Source organism: Balaenoptera ricei, chromosome 6 (assembly GCF_028023285.1).
Source record: "Balaenoptera ricei isolate mBalRic1 chromosome 6, mBalRic1.hap2, whole genome shotgun sequence".
In the NCBI taxonomy this organism is placed as follows: Eukaryota; Metazoa; Chordata; class Mammalia; order Artiodactyla; family Balaenopteridae; genus Balaenoptera; species Balaenoptera ricei.
Genome location: NC_082644.1, coordinates 86,561,307 through 86,582,715, shown reverse-complemented (window position 1 = coordinate 86,582,715; position 21,409 = coordinate 86,561,307). Strand labels below are relative to the sequence as shown.

Below are 21,409 nucleotides of genomic sequence, written 5' to 3'. Positions count from 1 at the left end.
TGGCCTGCACAGACCCCCAGCCCTGCCTATCTCACCACCTGGAGATGCCACGGTTTCAAGGACACACAGCTTGGCGCCTGGGTTGGTCCCTCCCACATGGACCACGTGAAGTCGTTATTCAAGAGGACTTTGTGTAGTTTGAGGCAAAACACGGAACTAAATTAGCGACTCTAAGCCCCCGCATGGGAGATATCTCCCTGGAACACTTGGGCCTGTCACACATTCCTGGAGGGAGTAACAGCACAGCTGCAGGCACAGCTGCCAGGAACACGCCCCGGGCTCCCACCCTCTGTGTTAGGGGGAGGGCAGAGGCTGGAGGGCTTCCTCTGGGGGCCCTGAGTGAGCTCACCCTCACCCCCACGCTCACTGACTTCATCCTCCAAGGCTGCTTGGCCAAGAGCCCAGGCAGTGTGAGGGGCTTTCTCCCAGAACAGGCCCTGGGCCACCAGGCCGAGTGGGGGATGGGTGAGTCGCAGGCCTAGCCCAGCTCCCTAGAAACCAAGGTGGTGCTGGGGGGCATATTGAACTCTGAAATGCCAGAGGATTTTAAGAAAAAAGGGAGGGTGGTGGGTGGGCAAGGGGCAGTGGAAGGTAGAAAAATGCAAGGAAGTAAAGCTTTTTTCTCCATTTGTTCTTTGGCAATCCCACTAGAGAATTCCAGGAGGCGTGCAGATGACATCATGGCTTACAACTGAGAAAGCTCAGTAATTCTGTGAAATGGAGCCCCTGCCGACCCCGTGTTTCCGATGGAAGCTGCTTTATATTTATGTGTTTAAAGCTGTATCTTGTGTCACATTTAATGAGGGTTTAATATTCTTAAATATCTACCAAAAGTAGATTACAATGCATGAAGGTCACATAAAATGAACTTCATTTTCTCAGCATCACAAACATTTGGAATACAGAAAGTCCAGGGATGGATATTATAAGTAAGAAAGGTACAAAAGGAGTTTGCTTAAAAAAATTTTTTAAAGTTTAAAAATTGATTCCCCCCCCCCCCCAAAGTCCAAATAATTGCAGTCTAGGGAACCATCAAGGTAAAGGCTTCATATGCTCATTTCTTTGGTAAGAATGAATTCATGCAGAACCGTAAAACCGAGTGTGTGCTCAAGGGACCCATAGCATCACACAAGCAAGCACATACACCCACAGGGACAGACACACAGCTGAGTTTTTGTTGTTCTAGGCACTTCAAATCCAAGTTCTTAAGTCTGCCACCTTCCCGTTACATTGGACAAATTACTTCTTTGGAGGCAGGACATTTTCTTCAAAGAAGCCCTGGTTGACGACATTCCCTGCTGGGAAGTATCTAGCCACCACGAAGGAGGACCCATCATTTGCAGATGCCTTCCCCACTCCCATCTTCTTTGTATTCTTCCATACCATGGCAGTGAAATGTCCTGTAGGGGAACAGTCATGAGGAGAGGGAAACAGATTAGTTAGCAAAGCCTGGAGAATGATGTTTCAAGGGACTCTTGAACCCCTGTGCCATCTTGCCATGCTGTTAGAGGCTTGATCTTCAGCCACCAATCAGAGGAAGGAGACACAAAACACTGACCGATTTTCTAATGCATCAGGTCCTCTCAGTCAGCCACAAAGACCCTACTCATCTCACTCTCGGATGCCCAAAGGTTTCATGGTCTCCCAGCGACCATGGCAAAGCCCAGAGACCCCAACAATTAGGATGCCACCCTACCTGGCACCTGCTTCCACCCCTCCCCCCAACTGTACTCTTCAAGGTCACCAATGATCTCCATGTTCCTTCCCAATGGTCACCTTTTGTCTTCATCTTACTTGACATCTCAGGAACATTAATGGAGTCGACTCTTTCGCTTTTCAAAGGACTCTCCTCTTTTGGTTTCCTCTCTTGGCATTCCTCCCATGTCACTGCCTCTTCCTCCTCCTCTTCCATCTCACTTGTGAATATTGGAGGACCCGCATTTCCCAAGGCTCAATCCTGGGCTCTCTTATCTTTTCTTTTTGCACTCTTTAGGCAATTTCATCTTTCCTTGGCTCCCAAATTTCTTTCTCCAGCCCAAATCTCTCCTCTGTGTTCCAAACACAACTACTTACTTGACATTTCCACTTGGATGACTCACAGGCATCTCAAATTTAACCTGCCCAAAGCTCACTCTTGATTTTGGTCCCTCCCATTTCCATGACTGGCACCTCTGTGCACAAAATCCTCAGGGTGGCTCTGTATTCCTCCCTCCCGCTCATTTCCCCACAACAACCCACCATTCAATCCTGAAGAATCTAACTCCAAAATACATCTCTAGTCCGTCCACTCCCCAAACTGTGGTCTCAAGCGCAAACTTCTCTCACTGGGACCACTGCAACAGCCTTCGCCCGGCTCTCCAGCATCCACCCTTGCCTCCGCAATTCACTTTCCACTGACATAGCCAGAGTGATCATTTTGAGACATAAGTCATATCTGTTTACTTCTCTGCTTAAAAATCCTTCCATTGTTTCTAGTCGTACCTAAAACGAGAGTGAATGCTTTGCCCCAGTGGCCTCCTTTCCATTCCCTGAACACATCTGGTTATTTCCGACTATAAAGCCCTTGCACACACTGGCCACTGTATGCAACGCTCTTCTGATGACCAGCGTTTTCTTGTCCCTTAGGTCTCAGCCCAAATGTCACTTTTTCAGAGAGGCCTTTCACAATCACTCTTATTTCCTGAACACCTCCCTCCCCAGAGAGTCTTATTGCACCATTTTCCCCCTCGTAGCATTCTTACCATTTGCAATGATATATTTGATATTTTGCTAATTGTTTGGCCCCTTTACTAGGCCATGAGCCCCACATGGGCAGGAACCAAATTGGTTTATTCATCAAAGTACACGCAGTGCCCTGGCACAGCCTGACACATGGAAAATGTAAAATAAACCTTGGTTGAATGAATGAATGGAATGAATGAGTGAATGAATGAAAGGCATATGGAAGAACCATCTTGGACTGAGTTCTGCCACCACTGGAAGTGCAGGCTTTCTACGTTTTGAGAGCTCTTTGAGACCTTGACAAGTTAGAGCCTCCTTCAGTTCCCTCTGCTCTGAGCCAAATAGCCCAGTTCCTTCTCAAGCTACTGCCTGTCCCTCCAGGTGCTTCTGTGGCTTGCCAAGGCTTCCCAGCATCATTCTCCCACTGTTCAGGCTGCCTGCCCCTCACTCACTGGTATTTTCAAACTGCTAACATAGCTTAGCTTCTAACTCCCCTCCTGCTTTGGGGTCAAAGAGCTGATGCTGTAACATACTCTTTGCTCAATGACCATAAATTCTCGTCTCCTGGGAGTAGAGATTGGGAGTTCATCCTTCGCACCTTTCTCATAGAGATCCTTTGACAGGTCAATGGGATATTTACTGCCATGTCACAGAATGGCATTCATTTTCGAAAACAACCCCGAAGAGATTATGTTTCCTCTTTGAGGGCAGGCACCATATCTGTCTTATTGACCACTGGGCTTGGCACATAGTAGATGCCCAATTAATATCTGATGAAGAAAGGAAGAGACAGAGGGAAGGAGGAAAATTGTGATCAGAGTAGCTAAGCTTCCAGTGGCTGGTTGGGAAAGAAAGAGGGCAACCGCTTTACACCTATTAAGATGGAAATTATTTTAAAAACAAAACCAAATAACAAATGTTGGTGAGGATGGGGAGAAATTGGAACCCTTTTGTTTTGCTGATGGGAATGTAAGATGGTGCAGCCACTGTGGGAGACAGTATGGCAGTTCCTAAAATAATTAAATACAGAATTACCATATAATCCGGTAATTCCACTTCTAGGCATACACCCAAAAGAACTGAAAGCAGAACTCAAATATTTGTACACCAGTGTTCATGGCAATATTATTGACAACAGCCAAAAGGGGGAAAGAAAACAACTGCCTGTCGATCGATGAATGGATAAACAAAATGTTGTATGTATACACAATGGAATATTATTCAACTTTAAAAAAGAAATAAAATTCCGACATATGCTACAACATGGATGAACCTTGAGGGTATTATGCTAAGTGAAATAAGCCAGACACAAAAGGATAAATATTGTAGGATTCTTACCTATATAGGTAGAATAGTCAAATTCATGGAGACAGAAAGTAGAATAGTAGTTACCAAGGCTTGGGCTGGGGGTGGTAGGAAAGGATAAGAGTTATTGTTTAATGGGTTTAGAGTTTCAATTTGGGATGATGAAAAAGTTCAGCAGATGGATGGTGGTGATGAGTGCACAACGACATGAATGTACTTAATCCCACTGAACTGTATGCTTAAAAATGGTTAAAATGGTAAATTTATGTTAAGTGTATTTCACCACAAAAGAAAGAAAGAAAGAAAGAAAGAAAGAAAGAAAGAGAAAGAAAGGAAGAAAGGAAGGAAGGAAAGAGACAGGCTGGTACCCACACTCTTCCATTCAGGGAAGAGACAGAGTTGATATTTCCCATTGTGTCTTGTATTTGGTAAGGACTAAATAAACTTTCATTAATTAAATTGTGGTTTTTTCCCCCTATAAATGAACTCCATTTTTATAATTTTGAAATTTAGGTATAGTTTATTTCTTTGCCTACATCCCTAAAAGATTTGAGGTTACTAAATTCTTTATGAAAATAAGCAAACATAAACACTCATCAGTAGGGTTGATGTGATACAATCAAAGCAAGAATTAAAAGAAAACAAACACTAAGTACAAGTATGCATCCTGACCACTTATCCTTAAGCTCATGTTAACTGCTGCTCAATACACTTTGATTCTCACCTCAGAAAAGAAGAAACACTACTTTCCAATTCACCCTTGGTCCTTACACTTTTGAGTCACATCTCTTTCCCATCTCCAGGCTGTCAGCAGCTTTGCCAGGTGTCACTGCTTCTATAGACTGTCTTGTCTTTTCTTCTTCTTCTTTTCTTTTCTTTTTTTTTTTTTAATTTGGCCACACCATGAGACATGTGGGATCTTACTTCCCCAACCAGGGACTGAACCCAAGCCCCCTGCATTGGAAGCATGGAGTCTTAACCACCGGACTGCCAGAGAAGTCCCTTAGACTGTCTTTTCATTAAGGCTCATGCCCTTTTTCATACAAGCCTTTTCTCCAAGAGACCACATGCTTTGGCCACTGACCCACCCACTCTCTCTGTCACCCAGACAAGGAAGAGCTGCCATTTATCCACTGGTTGCCAAGAAAATAATTACAGACACCACATGCGCACCAGCAGTGTGAATGCCCATGGAAGCCTATTCCAAACAGATGAGACTAAGTAATCTTTCTTCTGACTGGAGAGTTTCTGTCTGCACAGAGATAATTAAGCCTGGGTATTTAGAGATGAATTAAAGGACACAACTTCCTTAGCAACCATCAGATACACATTGGTTTCTAACCCTAAACTACTAACGGCTTCCTTTTTCTTTTTTTTTCCTAAAGGGATCACATCCTCTTTCCTGCTATGGACCCAAACTTCCTAGAATATGCATTTGAAAAACAAGTTGAATAAGTTACAGTACATCCTTGCAAGAGAATAATGCATAAGAAAGAGAAATCTCTTTCTGTATTGATATGGAACAATCTCTGCCAACCTGCTGTGTGAACAAAGCAAGTGCAAAACAGATCATCTATCTGACACCAGGGTATAAAAAAGGGAAAAGAGAGCATTTATGCAACTGCTGGTTCACAACATCTCTAGAATGATGCACAAGAAACTGGTATTACTGGTTGGGAGGGAAAGCGCTGGAGGCCAGGGACAGAAGGAAGACTTTCCACCTTATACAGCTTGCAAATTTCATGTCATATAAAAGTATTATTTATTCAGAATAAACAAGGCCTACTCATTAGAAGAAAACATAAAGGGACTGCAAGAAGCTATTTTTCTCCGCTCAGCACAAAGCACAGAACAGTGTCCTTCATCACAAGACTTTGACCCAGGTGGGGTGAGGTTGGGACAGATTATAGGATATTTCAAAGGCCTTTTCACCTACAACATGGACTCAGGTCAGGGAACCCCTGAACCATGGTGCAGCGAGAAGCAGCTCTGGGGGAGGCTGACTCATGGGGGATGGGCCTGAGCATCTTTAAGGGTCTTGCGAGCCCCGCTTATATCACCACCCAAAGCTGTGCTCCTGTCTGAGGATCAGGCTGTGTGTGACCCCAGGCATTGTCCACTGGCACCTGGGATGGCATAGGGGCTGGAGGCTCTGGGGTTTTCCTCTTTAGGGCTGGGAGATGTGGGGCAACAGACAGGATCACAGGGGGTCAGTGATCACGGAAAGTTGAGTCCCATCTCCAGCTCTGACACTTGAGAGATTCCCACCTTGGAGCAGGGGCCATGGAAAAAGCATCAGATAGAGGATAGAAGGTAAACAGAAGTCTCTTCCCTTTTCTGGGCCTCAGTTTCTCTTCTGCAAATGGGTGGAATAAAGCCCCACCTTCAAACGGCGTAGCAGGGTTACGTGGCCATGAAGGCGGAGATGCTTTTTACTGTCAAGTGGCGTGCACACACGAGCAACGCCAATCACTTGCTCTGACACATGTCTGATTGCTCAAGAATCTTGCTCAACGGAAAAGGAGATCCAGACGCTGTGAAATAAAACGTCTTCTGGTCACTGATCTTTATGAAAAGAAGACCAGGTTCTGCCTACATGTCCTTAATCACTGGTGGCAGGTTGTCACCGTTCCCTCCCTCACCTCTCAAATCTAATTGCCACAGAACCAGCAGTTCTCACTCAGGGCCTGACAGTGGCCTCCTTGTCCTGCCCCGCAGGGCAGACGCTTCTACCTCTCCCCACACGGCTGCAAGAACCCCTGCCCAAAGGGGTGAGCACAGGCCACAGGAAACAGTGACTGGCTCTGAGAACATGTCACTTCCTGCTTCTGAAGAATCCTCCAGAGGGTAAGAAGCCATAAGTGGCTCCACCCATGGGTGAGATGGGGTGGGGTAGAGGAATGGGGGGTGGACAGAGAACCCCCTTTTCAGTTTCCCTGGTGCCTTCCGGTCAGAGAAATCCACAGCCCCTTCCAACCCATCCTGGGCCCTGGGTGGATGTGAGTTGGTTCTGAGGAAAGACAGGAGCCTGGTGATTCCTGCTGAGGGGCAGCGGGGAGCCCAGAGCTTGGAGCGGCTGACCGGGGCTTTAGTAAGCTAACCATTTACTGCTCACCGGGGAGGCCTATGGCAAAGGCTGATGGTCCCGTGGCCGGTTCCCTGCATCTAAATACCGGCTCTCAGAACGGCCCATAGAGGCCTCCACCTTGTCCCTCTCCCTTGGGGACAGGGAAGAACAGGGAGTTGACCCGAGTTCACACAACTAATAGTGTCAGAGCTGAGACCAGATCCAAGCTTTCTGCATTCCAAGCTCGCCTGAACGACAAACTCGAGTATAAAGGTGAAGGGAGAATGCCTGGGAGGTTGTGAGGAGTGAGGGACAGAGAGGAAGGATGTGGGGGGAGGAGGGAGTTAAGACCAGGAGGAGAGCCAGCAGCTTGGCCCTCTTCTTGATGGCCCCAGGAAGCCCCTGGCAGCTTAATCAGGAGAGCAGCGTGGGCAGAAAGGGTCTTAGAACATTCTGGCTGCTGGGGAGCAGGCTGGATTGGAGGGGAACAGGAGCAGAAGTGGCATGACGGGTTCAAAGCGCTGAGGCGTCACTCCTGGAAAGAAACACTCAGCGGCCTTTGACATCCACAGCCTCCTTATATCACACTCCAGTCAGGTGAAGAGCCTTGAGCTGGTGGGGCAGGAATCGGCAGCTTGGGTGCTCTTGGATGGGGGGATGTGTGTGTGTGTGTGTGTGTGTGTGTGTGTGTTGGGAGAGGTGTTGGGGAAAGAGGGTTTTGCCCTCTGGGCAAAGTCCAACCAGAGAAATATGGAAGAGGTGAAACAGGAGAGAAATGATTGATTTTCAGAGGGTTAGTTCCTCTCTGAAGTCAGACCCAAACTGCAACCCAGCCCAGGGCCAGGTCACTGGTGTGACCATGTCACTCACCTGTCCCGGAGGTGAAGCCAGGCTGCTGAAAGTTGTAGTTCTTGATTTCACTGTACCATCTATCAGCCACCTCCTTTCCTGTATGGAAAAGACAGTTTAAAACTCAGCAGCAAAATCAACCGACTCCCTATTCCTTCCATCTTCTCCCATTAACCCCAAAGCACCCATCCCACAGTTAGACATCTCATAAAGCACCAACGAGCTGACATGGGGACTCCTGCCCATGAGCACATCCAGGCTGAAGGGAGGGCCTTGTTAGGGGTTGGGAGGAGCCCTGGCCTGAGGTCAGGGGACCAGCATCTGTGTCCCTGCCCTGACACTAATTCACTGTGTAATCCTGGGCAAGGCCTGCCCCGTTCTGTACAATCGGGTTGAATGCAACGTACTCCAAGGGCTTCTAATGATGCTCCGAGTTTCCGGGAGACCACACCCTCATCCCACCCCAAGTCTGGCTCCTGAAACACCCACAGGAGGAAATGTAATTGGGCCGGTGGGTCAAGGTCTCCACTGCAGGCAGAAGGGTACTCCCCTGGAGCATCCACTGGCCACAGCATCTCCCTGGGAGCGGCTCATCTCAGGGCCAGAGAGCTGGGAGCCTGGGACCTCAGAGCAGTAAGTCTTGAACTTGAATGAGTGCACGAATCACCTGGGGCTCTTGTTAAAATGCAGATTCTGACTCTGGAAGATCTAGGGTGGAGCCCTGAGTCTGCATTGCTAACAAGTTCCCAGGTGCTGCTGCTCATCTGTGGGCCACACTTTGAGGAGCAAGTCCTTCGAGAACAGTGGCTGCATAGTGGCCGCAGCTGGGGAACTGTTCAAAATTACTGATGCCTGGGGCCTGCCACAGACGGACTGTATCAGTGTCTCGGGACGAGAGATCCAGGCACTAGTATTTTTTGAAAGCTCCACAAAAGATCCCAGTGTGTAGCCAGGGTGGGGAACCCCTGCCCTAGAGATGTCCTACCCAACCCCTCTCTGTAGAGATGGGGAAACTGGGGCCAGGGAACGTAGCAGATTTGCTCAAAGCTCTACAGGGAGCCAGTGCGAGGAGGAGCCATGTCTCCTGCTGGCTCTTTCCCACCCCTCTCCCTTCTCCCCGCCAAGGCCCACAGCCTGAGCCTGGGGAGGGGCCGCAGGCCTCAGGCTCCTGCTTTCCCGGGCAGCAAGCGCACACTTCTCCTGGAGGGACTCTGCCCCAGGGAAACCAAGAGGACTCCCAGGGCCTCCCCAGGGAACTCCCAGGAATGTGAGGCCGGGGAAGGAGCAGTCATTCTCCCGCGGGAGTTTGGAGAAAGCTTCAGAGCACGAGGTAGCTCTCTCCAGCATTTTTCCTAAAAAGCCACGACAGCCTTGTCAGAGCCAGGAAGCTCAAGAATGTTTGGTCAGTGCGGTGGGATCACCATTCCAGGCTGTGACCTTGGATGAGGAATTGTCTTTCCCATTATGATTACTTTTTCCAGCACGGAAGAAAGCTCTATTGCATTTTTCTCGTGAAGAAAGTTAATACACAAGCACTGTAAATATTTTCAGAAGAACGTGAGGAACGTAAAATCTTTCTGAGGCTGGGGATGCTTCAGGGCCCGCAGGGTCAGGCTGAGACTCAGCACAGAAACGGTCTGTCTCCCCGCCCTCACTCCTCTGCTGGGAGCTCTTCTGGAAAGGGGGTGGGGCCGGGCAGTCTGAGTCATCTCTGTGTCCCTGGCAGCCAGCGCAGGCCTGGCCCTGAGCTGGCCATCGGAGACCTTGTGGTGAGCTGCAGTCAGCTCCTGGGAGCAGACAGACAGCTCTGGGGTTCTCTTCCCTTTCTGGGCCTGTGGCTGCATCACGGCGACGACACCACGGGGGGCGCTGGGGCCCGAAGGGGCCTGCACGCTGGATGTCCTAGGCCCGGCTCAGGCAGGAGGAGGGGAGCCGAGAAACGACTCACCTGTCTGATCGTAGGATGCCCACGCCAGGTTCTCCCCGCACTGGCCACGACTGGACTCCGGGCTGTGCTTGAGGATCCTCGTGCTGGCCAGGGCCTCTGAATACCTGCCGGAGCCCACGGTGCTTCCTTAGAGCGAGTACAGCCCAGGGAAGCCCCCAGAGTAGGAGCCCTAACCTGGTGTGGCTGAGCTTCCTTCCCTGCCCTGGGCTCGCCGAGGCAATCAGGAGCATCACACCTGCATCTTGTCTAAGCCCCCACTCCAGTCCCATTTTACAGAGCAGCAAACCGAGGCTCAGAGGAACAAGGGGACCTGCCTGGGTAAGTGGCAGAGTGGTTATTCAAGTCTGGCTGTATTTGCCCCCCAACCCACGTCCCTCCTGCCTTCCAGAGCCCATCTGGGACTGCAGCAGTGGCAGCACCGGGAAGGGCCCGAGTTGCCCGGGGCCCTGGGGGGACTCACTGCTGAGCCTCCCGGTTGAGCTTCTTGCAGAGCTTCAGCGGGGCGACGCCATGCTGCTTCCGGTACTCATTGTGGGCCTTCAGGACCTCGTCATTAAACTGCTTGGAAGCTGCAATGATTTCAAGATGGAGACTGTCTCAGCGTTGAGAAAAGAGCCACGGAAAGTACGCCAGCGGGCTTCAGAGCGAAGCCCAGCTCAAACCTCAGGCCACGTGCCCAGGCTGCTGCCCCAGTCTCTGCACATTGATGCCCCCTGGACTACGCAGGGCCCCATGGGGCATGTTAGGCCTTTGGATCTTTATCCAAGGCAATGGGAAGTGACTGAATGGGGGCGGGGAAGTGAGCTGAGGAGAGCTGTGTTTCTGGAAGACCCTGCTGGCTGCTGAGTGGGGGATGGGCTGGAGGTGCAGAGCAGATGGTGGGAGGCTGGAAAGGAAGCAGCAGGACTTCTGCAAGAAAATGTTTGAAGGAGACGGTATCTCAGAGCGGACCTACAGTGCATGGTGGGGGGTACTGGGAAGGGCTGGAGGTGGGAGCCCAGAGAGAACAGGCCTGGCTGGGGTGGAGGGGTGCCTGCACTGTCCCGAGAGAGAGGGACAGATGAAGAGAAGAGGACCAACCAGGGTAGGACAGCACTGGGAAGTGGAGAGAGGGGAGAGTGTGGGAAAGAACGCGGTGGTGGGGTGGGATCAGCTGGGCTCAGGCTTGCAGGTGAGGGAAGAGGTGGAGCCTGTGTCCAACTGGGTCACAACCTCAGAAAGAGCAAGGCCAAGAAGTGGTGAAGCCAAGGGTAGGCCAGGTCAGTAGTGGACAGAGGTCACTTCAATTCGGATCTGAAATGGAACCCCATCCATCCCACATCCTCCATCCATCTCTCCACCACTCATCCATCCACCTATTGATTCATGATCTAAGCATCAGCGTCCAAGCACCCATCCATCGTCCATCCAATCCAACCCATCCCTCTGTTCATCTGCTCTCTGAGTGCCTCCCCTGTGCGAGGTCACATATTGTATGCTGGGGGTCCAGAGACAAATCAGCCATGTCCTGCCCTCAAAGGGCTCACACACAGAAGGGAGACAGCCTTGTAAACAGACACTAGCCAACAGTGTGGTATGGCCAAGGTGCAGGTGAGCACAGGTCAAGAGGAACTCAGAGAAAAGCAGCCTAACATGGTCTGGGGGATCAGGAAGGTGACCCCTGATTTGAGGCCCCACAGATGTCTGGACAGGAGCTGGCCAGGCTAAGATTGTGAAGGCACAGAGTGCAGCCTTAGGAATCTGGGAGTCCCCCCCTCCCCCTCCCCCCACCCCCCCACCATGGAAACGGGGGTGTGAGCTGGGTGAGTTATGAGCGATGGCCACAGAGGGTCTATAACACTGAGCTAGTCCCCTCTGGAGGGAGCCTACCCATGAGGCCTGGCCATGGGCAGGGAGGGTGTAAACCGGAGGATGAAAGAAGCACCCCTCCGTCCACTGGCCCAGGTCACCTTCACCAGCCACCTTTCTCCTCCTCTGCTGTCTTTTCCCCCAGAGGCCGTGAAGATGAACCAGCAGAGGTCCTCTTCCCCTCCCTCAGCCAGATCCCCCAGGTCTCCTGGGCCTTCAGATAGAATCCCACTGGGCCTCTGAGGGGATGTGAGGGAAGAAGACCCAGGGCTTGCCCTCCGGAGCTTTGGGCTAGATGCCGACCCAGGAGAGGGAAGGAAACTGCAGGCTATGCCAGTGGTGGCTGAGCTTTAGGGGTTTCCGAGATATTGGACAGCGAGTGGTCCTGACCTCAAACATTCCAGGGCCCGGCAGGGCAGTCCAGTGAGGTCCAGTCACAGTAATGTGGAGTGGGACAGGGACAGGGGTGGGAGAGGGGTGCTGAATGCCAGGATCTGGGAGATCTGGGTTGACAGGCAGAGATGGGGAGATGCTGTGACAAAGGCATGTGGGTGAAAACCCTGGTGATGGTAACTGGGCACAAGGCAGAGGGTGGAGCTTCCACCTGAAGTCTCAGGCCTCTGTGGCCAAGAGGCCGGCCAAGCCCTTGTTGGTACAAAAGACAAGGATTTCGGGTTTATTGGAGGGAGGGGGGAAAAGGGAAGGTGCTGTCTAATGGGTATAGAGTTTCAGATCTACAAGATGGAAAAGTTCTGGAGATCTGTTTTACAACAATGTGAATATACTTTACACTACACTAAAAAATGGTTAAGATGGTAAATTCTATGTCATGTGTTTTTTACCACAATTAAAAAAAAAGATTGTGGGTTTAGCATGTTCCTTGGATAATGGAGTCACAGGCTTTTAAAGAATATCTCAGGTGCAAGTGGCGGGAGCCACAGCAACTCATGGGAACCACACTGAGGCCTCGCTGACAACACTTAAGGAGTCAGCTGGGTGGCATGGCGGCCAGAAACCCACGGGCTCCAGGGCGATGCGTTGCACAAGCCAGTGTCCAGCTGGAATGCTTCACCCAGCCCAGCCCCCACCTTGCATTAGAGGCAGTGAGAATCTGAAGTGTGTTCAGAGATGGTGATGAGGTGAAGGAGGGGCTGGATATGTGGTCTTATAAGGGATGGTTGCAAGTACAGGAGAAGATCAGACTTTGGAAGACACCGTAGAGGGCCCTGCTGAATTCTGGGGCACCACAGGGCAGAGCTGGGGCCAGTGGGTGGAAAAGCCAGGATGACAGATTTCAGCTCAGCCTAAGAAAGATCTTTCTCTCCATGAAAGCTTTCTGAAGACTGAAAAGGCTACCTTGCAAGGTAGTGAGCTCTCCAGCACTGGGGGCAAACAAGCAGGTGATGCCTCTCAGAGGGATTCAGGCGCTGGAGACCCAGTCAGATGACCTTTAAGTCCCTTCCAACCCTGAGATCCCATAAGGTCCCATCAGGGTAGGGGTGAGAGGAGGCAAGATGACCGACTGACCCCAAACTTCCAGGAGTTCATAGCTTGTCTAAGGAGTGATCAAGGTAAGTGTATGTGTCCATGCAAGGGCAGATGTGGATACACACAAAGCGGCAGAAGGTCTCTATCTGAGTGACAGACCTGGCCAGGCCCATACTAATGTCCCTTCCAGCTCCTATGTCCCAGGCAGGCCACGGTGGGACACTACGGGAGATGCATGGGACTGAGTGGCATGGGCAATGGTGACCACAGATGTATCAGGGAAGGCTCCCTGGAGGAGGTGATGAGGAGACAAAAGCGCAGAAAGGGCCAGTGTGGAAGGGATCTGGTGTATCCCGGGGCTGTGAGGAGGAGGTGGAGATAAGGGGAATGGGTGGGTCGCTAAGGTGAAGCCCGTTTAAAGACAGCTCTGAGTGCTGAGGTGAGGATACACTGGACTCTGGAGTGCTCAGGCCCTGCAGTCTCCTTGGCAGAGGGGACATAAGGCTGCCAAAAACTAGGTCACTGCACTCCCAGAATGTGGGAAGTAGTGAAACAAAAGTGAAAGTTCCTGTGCCCAATCTAAGTTCGTGGCCCAGAAGCTGAAGCCAGTCATTGTCTCCAGCAGAGCCAGTGCCCTGGGCCAGGGTTCCTAGGGAGGGGTCAGGAGGGGTGCCCTCTCTCCCTGCGCCTGGCTGGGAGGCCTGGGGGCCCCATGACCACACCCCTGGCTGACTCACGAGTCCCCTCCCAACACGGCAGCCAGTCCCAGTCCAGGTGGCCCCTGTGAGCAGAACCGCAGCCTCAGGGAGGCAAGATACCACTGATGACCACACCCAGAAAGAGGCACGCCTCACTTTTTTAGAAAAACCTGAGAGCAGATAAACATAAGGAAAAAAGGAGTCAAAGAAAACCCACCAATCCCTGCATCAGGCAGGGAGAGCCCTCAGAGCCACCCCATGGTTGGGGGGGAGGGGAAGGGAGGGATTATGCCCTCATTTTGTGGGAGGGTAAACTGAGGCTCAGAGGTCACACAGCCTCAGGGTACCAGCCTGGAATGAAGGAGGACCTTTCTTCTGCTCGATGGCCAACCATTCTAGGTGCCAGGCCTGTGCAAGATCTGATTTACTTCTCACCACCATTGTGGGAGCTTCCACTACTGTACCCATTTTTTGGATGAGGAAACTGAGGCTCAAGAAGGAAGTAACCTGTCCACATTCCCACAACTGGTCCAGAGGTAGGCCCACGAGGAGAGAAACCCTGCCCTTAACCCCACCCCACCCCAAGGGTCACGAGACAGAGGAAATCATTGAGAAGAGAAAGAGAGGGCCACCAGACCCAGGAGGAGGATCAGCCCAGTGGGGTTGGCAGCCGCCTTCAAATCTCTGAGGGGAAAGAAGAGGAAGAAGGAAGAGGAGAAAAGAACTAAGATTTCTCAAGAGCCTCCTCTGTGCCAAGGCCTTTATAGACAGACCGGCGTGAGGGGCCCTAGAGGAAAATCAGGGGCTGTGGAGTAGAAGCTCCAGGGGGCAGACCTGGGGCTTAAGGCCAGAGCTGTTGAAAGGTGGAAGGGGCTGCCTGGGCCTGGCTCCTGTGGCTGAGGGAAGGCGGCAGGCCAGGGCGGTCTCTGCTGCGTGGAGGGTGCAGGCGTCTTGGGTGGGGCTGGACTGGGGGCTCCTGAAGGTTCTTTAGGGCAGAGCTTCTAACTGTTGAATAAAGGCTCTAAGGAGGTCCGTGCCCCTCCTCCCTCGCAGCTGGTGGCTGGGATGGGCTCCTCCCTCAGCATCCATTCTCTTCCGAGGCCTCCCAGAGCCCAGCTGACTCATTTCTCAGCCCTCTCCAGACTCCCCACCAGAGAGGCCCAGGACCGTCAGGGGCCAAGGCAGGAATTATGGACAGGCCCCTTTGGTCCCCTGGCTAGAGGCTAGAAAGCCTTTGGGGCAAAGCTGGTTTTGTTTGGTCCCCTGGCAAGAGGCTAGAAAGCCTTTGGGGCAAAGCTGGTTTTGCTAGTTTATCAGGAAGAAAGAATAAAAAGTTGATTAAAAAAACAAACATATATACACTAATATTTATAAAATAGATAACTAATAAGAACCTCTGTATAAAAAATAAATAAAATAAAATTCAAAAAACAAACAAACAAACAAAAAAGCAATGAGTTCCAGATGAGTAGCTCTTTTCAGCTTGGGTTCCAGGAAATTCAAGAGGCAAATCCCAGCTCTGCCTTTTACTAGCTGTGTGACCTTGGACAAGTTGCTTAATCACTCTGTGCCTCATGGACTCCATATAAAAAATGGGGATAACAGTATTCACCTCACAGGGTTGTTGTGAGAATTAAATAAATTAATCTTCATAAATGCTTTAGAACAGATCTGGAGCAAAGTGAACAACTATAGTTCAACTAAATGTCAGCTATAATTATTATCATTACTGTTGGGCAGAGGAGCCTTTAGCCTCCTGGCCTTGGGGGAAACTGCCCCCATCAGATCCCTTCCCTGATTTTAACAGGAGCAGGGCTGCTGGTATTTAACTTGGCCTTTGATGACCTCTTTCAGTACCTCTGAGCTAAGATATTTACTGAGTAAGTGAGCACAAGAACAAATGAATGAGAATCTCACACCATCACTGGGTAAGCCTGAGGACAGGATTCTTCTCATTACAGAGGAGGAAACTTTGGTCTTTAGGAGGACATGTGAATTGCCCGAGGTCACACAGTGAGTCCACATTAGAGCCAGATCTAAGAATGTCCCTCCCTTGCCCCGCATCTCACACACTTTTCACCTTACATACATCTTCCTTTCCCTAAGCAAGAATGACAAGGATGTCCCAGTGTATCGGCTGCCCCTTTGTGATGGGCAATAGTCACTGAAGGGCTGAAGGAGCCAGGGCAGGGAGAGCGCTTGTTCCCACCAGCAGACAGGCGGTCCCCTCTCCAGCCCTGCCTGCCACCACTCAGGCCTGCCCACCAGCACTGGGCAAGTCCCTGCCCAGTGCCGGGGCCCTGCTTCCCCACCTGTGTGAGAAGGCAGGATGACATCTGTGGTTTTCAAAATAGCTTCAAAGCAGGGAAACCCTTTCTTTGAACCTTTCTTTGGAATCAACAGATGAAAACGGTACTGCTGGGACTGACCTGGCCACATGGCCTCCCCCTGCAGAGGTGTGAGGGCCCTGCTCAGTAGAAAATTCCTGGATTAGTTGGTCCCTGAAGGTCTTTCTGCTCTGATAACCTCTGGGGCTGGGAGATGTGCGTCAGGAGGGTGTGTGGATGTCCCTAAGGGCCAGAGTCCAGGCTGAGAAACAGGATGACAAGTGGTCATTGTGGTAGAGGGGACAGCGCCCAGCTGGGAAGTCAGAGAGCTGGGTACAAATCCCAGTTTGTCCACTTATTGGTCAGGGTGTGAGCTTGGGCGAAGTACTCAACCTCTTTAAATCTATTCAGCTGCTAACAACTGCCTCACAGTGCTGTTACGAAAATTAGTAACATATGAAATACCCAGCTCCAAGCCTGGCACACAGCAGGAGCAGAATAATTGGTGATCGCTATTATTAGGGACTATATTAGAGGCTTCCACTGAGCCCCAGGCCATTGCCTTTCTCTGCTCAGCTGCAGACTGAAGCCCAGCAGGGAGACCAGGGCCAGCGGCCGGACCTGGAAGTCTCTGAACACTGGGCCAAGTGACTTCTGGAATTTAAGCTGTTTTGGTTATGTGACACTTTTCCAGCAACGCCCGCTACCCCAACAACTCTGGGGTATATCTGAGGTTGAAGATTAAAAAGAGATGGGCTCCTAGGCAGTGATGAGGAAACTGAGGCCCAGAAGAGGCAGGCTCCTTATGAAGGTCTTTGTGGAACCACAAAAAGCCCCTGTATGGATACACGTCTGTGATGCCACCTGTCTTTTGGGCACAGACAGCCTCTGGCTGGTGGCCTGGAAGATCAAGGTTGGGCCCGTGTCACCCAGAAAAGTCATTTTCTCTTGGGGACCCTTAGGGGAGCCAGATACTATCCAGGGGGCTCAGAGTCTTTTGGGGGGGCAGGGAGACAAATAAAATACATGTGGCTAAGGGCCAGCATTCTGGAAGGTCCCTGGGTATATGTGGAGGGTGGGCATGGGAAGGGGGGTGGAAACTGCCTGAACCACCTCTAACCTGTCTTCCACCACCATCCTGCTCAACTCGGCAACTCCAGTCCTAGAAGGTGTCATCACCTTCCTGCACCCAGATTCATACCGCTAACCTTTCCTTCTTATTCACAACAAGTTAGTCACCAAGTCTGCTCGAGGCTACCATCTTGAAAATCCATCCCTGCTTCCTCTCCAGTCCCTTAGACGTCTCTGTCATCTCTTGCCTGAGTAACTGCAGCAGCCTCTCCCACCTCCACCCTCTTCCCATCTGATCCACCCTCCACCCTGGAACAGCTCTAGTCCTTTGGCTTTTAGATCGATGCTTTTCAATGGTCCCCCCAGGTCCCATCGGAAAAAGTCCAAAGTTCCAAGACACTCTGGGGTCTGACCACCTCTTCCAGGAGCCTTCATTGGATGCTTGGGCAGAGATTTCCCCCTCCCCTGAGCTCCCACTGCTCTTCACCTGTACCTGTCTGTGGCTTAGATCACTTTACACCTCTTACTGGAGCCATGTGGTGCCTGTCTATCCCCCCAATCCACTTTATGGTGCATTTCGTAATCCACATGAACACTCCTGAGGGCAGGGGCCATGCCCTCCGCAGCACTGGGTCCACAGCTTGGTACAGAGCTGATAGATGGTGGAATGGAAGGATGAGAGGGAGGGAAGGAAGGATGGAGGGAGGGAGAGAGGGGGAGAGGGATGAATGAACAAATAGAAGATAGGCACCCAGCAGTTCTGGAAAACTGTTTCTTAGGGAAGAAGCCAGAAACAACTGATTAAAATGTAGCTTTAGAGAATTTGTGGATTTTCTCCTAACCTATAGAGAAAGGAACTGATTTCCCAAGTAGGGATCTCAAAGTGCCCTCTCACATCTGCCATGCTCATGTCCCCGCCCTCCTCTCCCCACATCCGCCACCTATCACATTCTTCTTTAACTGCATGTCACCTTTCCATACTGTAAAAGACCCTGGGGATGATATAGGCCATCCTCCTTGTATAGATGAGGAAACTGAGGCACAGAGAAGGAAAGGGCTTTGATCGAGATCACACAGCAAGTGATTAGCAGAGTCGGGGCTGAAAGCCAGACCTGTAACTACAGATAAGGGCAAGTTAGGACCAATGCCAGAGAAAGCTACTTACTCCCAACACTGGTACCTCATAAGTCCAGATCTTGAGGACAGATTCAAGAAGAGACCCAGCCTTACCCATCTGAGGCTGACAATCTCAACTTCCCATGAAGCAGGACTTTTGAACTCTGTTCAAAAGCTGTTCATTAAAAAGCCTCCTGTGAGGCAGGAACTATGCTGAGATAGACATGGTTCCTGGCTGCCCAAAGTGAGGAGTCTGTGGGAAACAGGTCTTTGCCTGGGTAGTGTCCCAACCTGACTGCTGGGAGGGCTGCAACAAAGAAGACACCAGGTGGGGAAATCGGGGTGGGCTCCCAGCACAGGAGTTGAGCCGAGAAAGATGGGGAGGATTTTCAACTTCACAGAAGTGGGAGAGGTGGAGTGCTGGTGGTGGTGGTGAGCTCTGGGAAAGGGAACCCAGGGGAAGAACTATGCCCAGAGCATAGCTGAGTGCAGGGGGAGGAAACGGGCGATGATCAACTCCCAGAGGGCCCCACCGTGGGGCTGAAGAATGTGTACTCTTTCACCTGCAGACAATGGGATGGAAGGTGTTAGGGAGTGACGGGACTTCACCGGGACAGCCACCGTGGTGAGGATGGGCCGCGACAGGTCAGAGAGAAAGGGGAAGCCGTTGTTGGCAGCCGTGTGTAGCCTGACTGAGTCTGGCACGGGGTAGGGGTGGAGGGGCGCTTAAAGGAAGAGGGACAACGACAGAAGAAAAGGATGCTCAGAGCTGTCTTTCGGAGGGTTGGTCGGGGCAAGCTGTTTTGCAGGAAGAGATGCTGTCACAGTTCTGTGGCTTTTTCCAACTCTAACTCTGTCCTGAAACAAAGCAAAAGCCACGCCTTGGCCGGACGCTGAGCGCTAATCCCATCAGCGCCTGGAAGCCCTCCCTGACGCAATCTCTGGCTCGCAGACAGGAGGACCCTCCCTCGGTCTCGCCTTCCTCCCTCTCTCCCGAGGGCCCGACGGCCACCCCGGCTTCCTGGCTGCCCCGGAAATTGCCCGCGTCCCGAGCCCCTCCATCCCGCACCCAGTGGTCCCGGAGCGCGGCCGGAGCCGTGTCGCCCCGGCGGAGGCTGTCGACCCGCTCCCCGGGGATCCAGCCCACCGCGGGAAGAGTGACAGTGAAACCCCGGAGCCTGGGGCTCCGAGCCATCCCCGCACCCCGGCCCGGCTGGCCCGGCGGGCTCACCTGATTTGCCCATGGCAGGCTCCGCGCGCTCCTCGGCTCCCGCTGCGCTCCCTGCCGGCCCCGCGCAGCTCCGAGAGCCGAGGAGGAGGCCGGGCGGCCGCAGGCCCACCCCCGGCGCGGCCCGGCCCCCGCCTTATAAGGCAGCGGCAGCTGCAGGAGGAGGCGCCTGGGGACACCCCGCCGGCTTCCTGGAGGAGGCACCGCGCGCCCGGCGCTCCGCGCGCCTTCTCGCCCTGCTCCCGAGAACTTGCCCCGCGTGGGGACCCCAGCGACCGCTCAGGGCTCTCCAAGTGCGGACGGGGAGCTCTGGGCCTCCTGGATACCTGTGCCTCTTGGGACACTGAATGGGGATGCAGAGGGAAGCCCAGGCCTCTCGCCCTGTTCCTGGTAGATGTTCAGCAACTGCTGCGCTGCGGGGACCGCGGGACTCACAGTCGAGGTGTGAGGGTCGGTTCCGACCCGCGTCACCAGGGGTCGGTGCTCTTCCCGCCGCGGCCTGACCCCCACAAACCCCTAAGGCCGCAAGCATGCCGCCTTCCCCTCCGCAGGCACCCCGGGCTCCGAAGGGCGTTTCCGTCCTCTCCCCAGCACACACCCTGTGGTGCGAGTCCAGGTGGGAGATGCGCGCTCCCCAACCCTCCTGCGTGGCCGTCCCGGGGAGGCTCCTGCAGCCCCGCTCTGACCTGTCCTCTTGTCCCTCGTTGCCTGTCACACCAAGCCAAATCCCCCACCCCTGAAGTCAAACTAGACTTTTTTGCGGGGTTGGGAGGGCTCGCCAAGCGGCTTGCGGGATCTTAGTTCCCAGACCAGGGATCCAACCCGGCCTGGCAGCGAAAGCGCTGAGTCCTAACCACTGGACCGCCAGGGAATTCCCCAAAGTAGACTTTCTGATATTCCCCAAACATGTTCTGAGATTCCTCGCCTCCTTGCCTTCCTCAGGCTGTTCCGTCAGCCTGGGCTGCTGGCCCATCTCTGCCGGTTCAAGTACTACCCTTCCCTCAGGGCGTATGGGTCCCTTCAACTTCCAGAGGTCCTGACCTTTTCTGGCCTTGGGGCAGTGGTCAGTACACACCTGGCACTGGGGAGACTTGGTCTCAGTCACAGCCCCACCCCGTGTGAGAAGAGTGGGGAATAAAGACATAGCCTGGGGCACCTGTGTGAGATTCCGCAGAGTAACTCCTTTTTGGGGAAGGGGCTCAGTAAACCCTAATTGAAGGGAGCTAATTTTAAGACCTTTCAATAAGTGGGCACTGAAGTGAACTGACTTGCTTATTTATTTATTTTTTTTTTCTGACTTGCTTATTTTAAGGGTAGACTTTTTTTTTTTTCTTTTTTGTTTGGCTGCGTTGGGTCTTCGTTGCTGCGCACGGGCTTTCTCTAGTTGTGCCGAGCGGGGGGCTACTCTTCGTTGCGATGCACGGGCTTCTCATTGCGGAGCACGGGCTCTAGGCGCTCAGGCTTCAGTAGTTGCGGCGTGCAGGCTCAGTAGTTGTGGTGCACGGGCTTAGCTGCTCCGCAGCGTGTGGGATCTTCCCAGACCAGGACTCGAACCCATGTCCCCTACATTGGCAGGTAGATTCTTAACCACTGCGCCACCAGCGAAGTCCCTATAAGGGTAGACTTTTTAACACCAAGGGCTTCAGATGTCCAGTAGGGCAACAGCAAGGCTGGGCACTGCCGTCTTTACTCCCTCCCCTATGTCAGGCAAATACATTTACTGTAGTTTCATACTTTCAAACA

At 52.2% G+C, this 21,409-nt stretch overlaps 1 protein-coding gene across 2 annotated transcripts; it reads right to left on the bottom strand.

The window, feature by feature from the left end:
- Positions 1 to 612: 612 nt before the first annotated feature.
- Positions 613 to 19,776, bottom strand: GLIPR2 (GLI pathogenesis related 2). Of its 2 annotated transcripts, XM_059926489.1 has the most exons (5): positions 19,670 to 19,776; positions 10,351 to 10,459; positions 9,891 to 9,994; positions 7,964 to 8,041; positions 613 to 1,400 (listed from the first exon to the last, which is right to left on the bottom strand). In XM_059926489.1, the coding sequence occupies exons 1-5, from the start codon at positions 19,680 to 19,682 to the stop codon at positions 1,240 to 1,242; spliced, it is 465 nt and encodes a 154-aa protein (XP_059782472.1). In that variant the 5' UTR covers positions 19,683 to 19,776; the 3' UTR covers positions 613 to 1,239. The 2 variants fall into 2 exon arrangements, with proteins under 2 accessions (XP_059782472.1, XP_059782473.1); XM_059926490.1 differs by lacking the exons at positions 7,964 to 8,041; positions 9,891 to 9,994 and having other exon boundaries at positions 1,334 to 1,400.
- Between the last annotated feature and the right edge of the window lie 1,633 nt (positions 19,777 to 21,409).

Excerpts from the sequence above, each read along its gene's own strand:
- GLIPR2 (XM_059926489.1), bottom strand. Across the intron at positions 8,042-9,890 it reads GGCATCCTACGATCAGACAG|GAAAGGAGGTGGCTGATAGA; the intron begins GTGAGTCGTTTC and ends TTTTCCATACAG. Across the intron at positions 1,401-7,963 it reads TGGCTTCACCTCCGGGACAG|GACATTTCACTGCCATGGTA; the intron begins GTGAGTGACATG and ends GTTCCCCTACAG.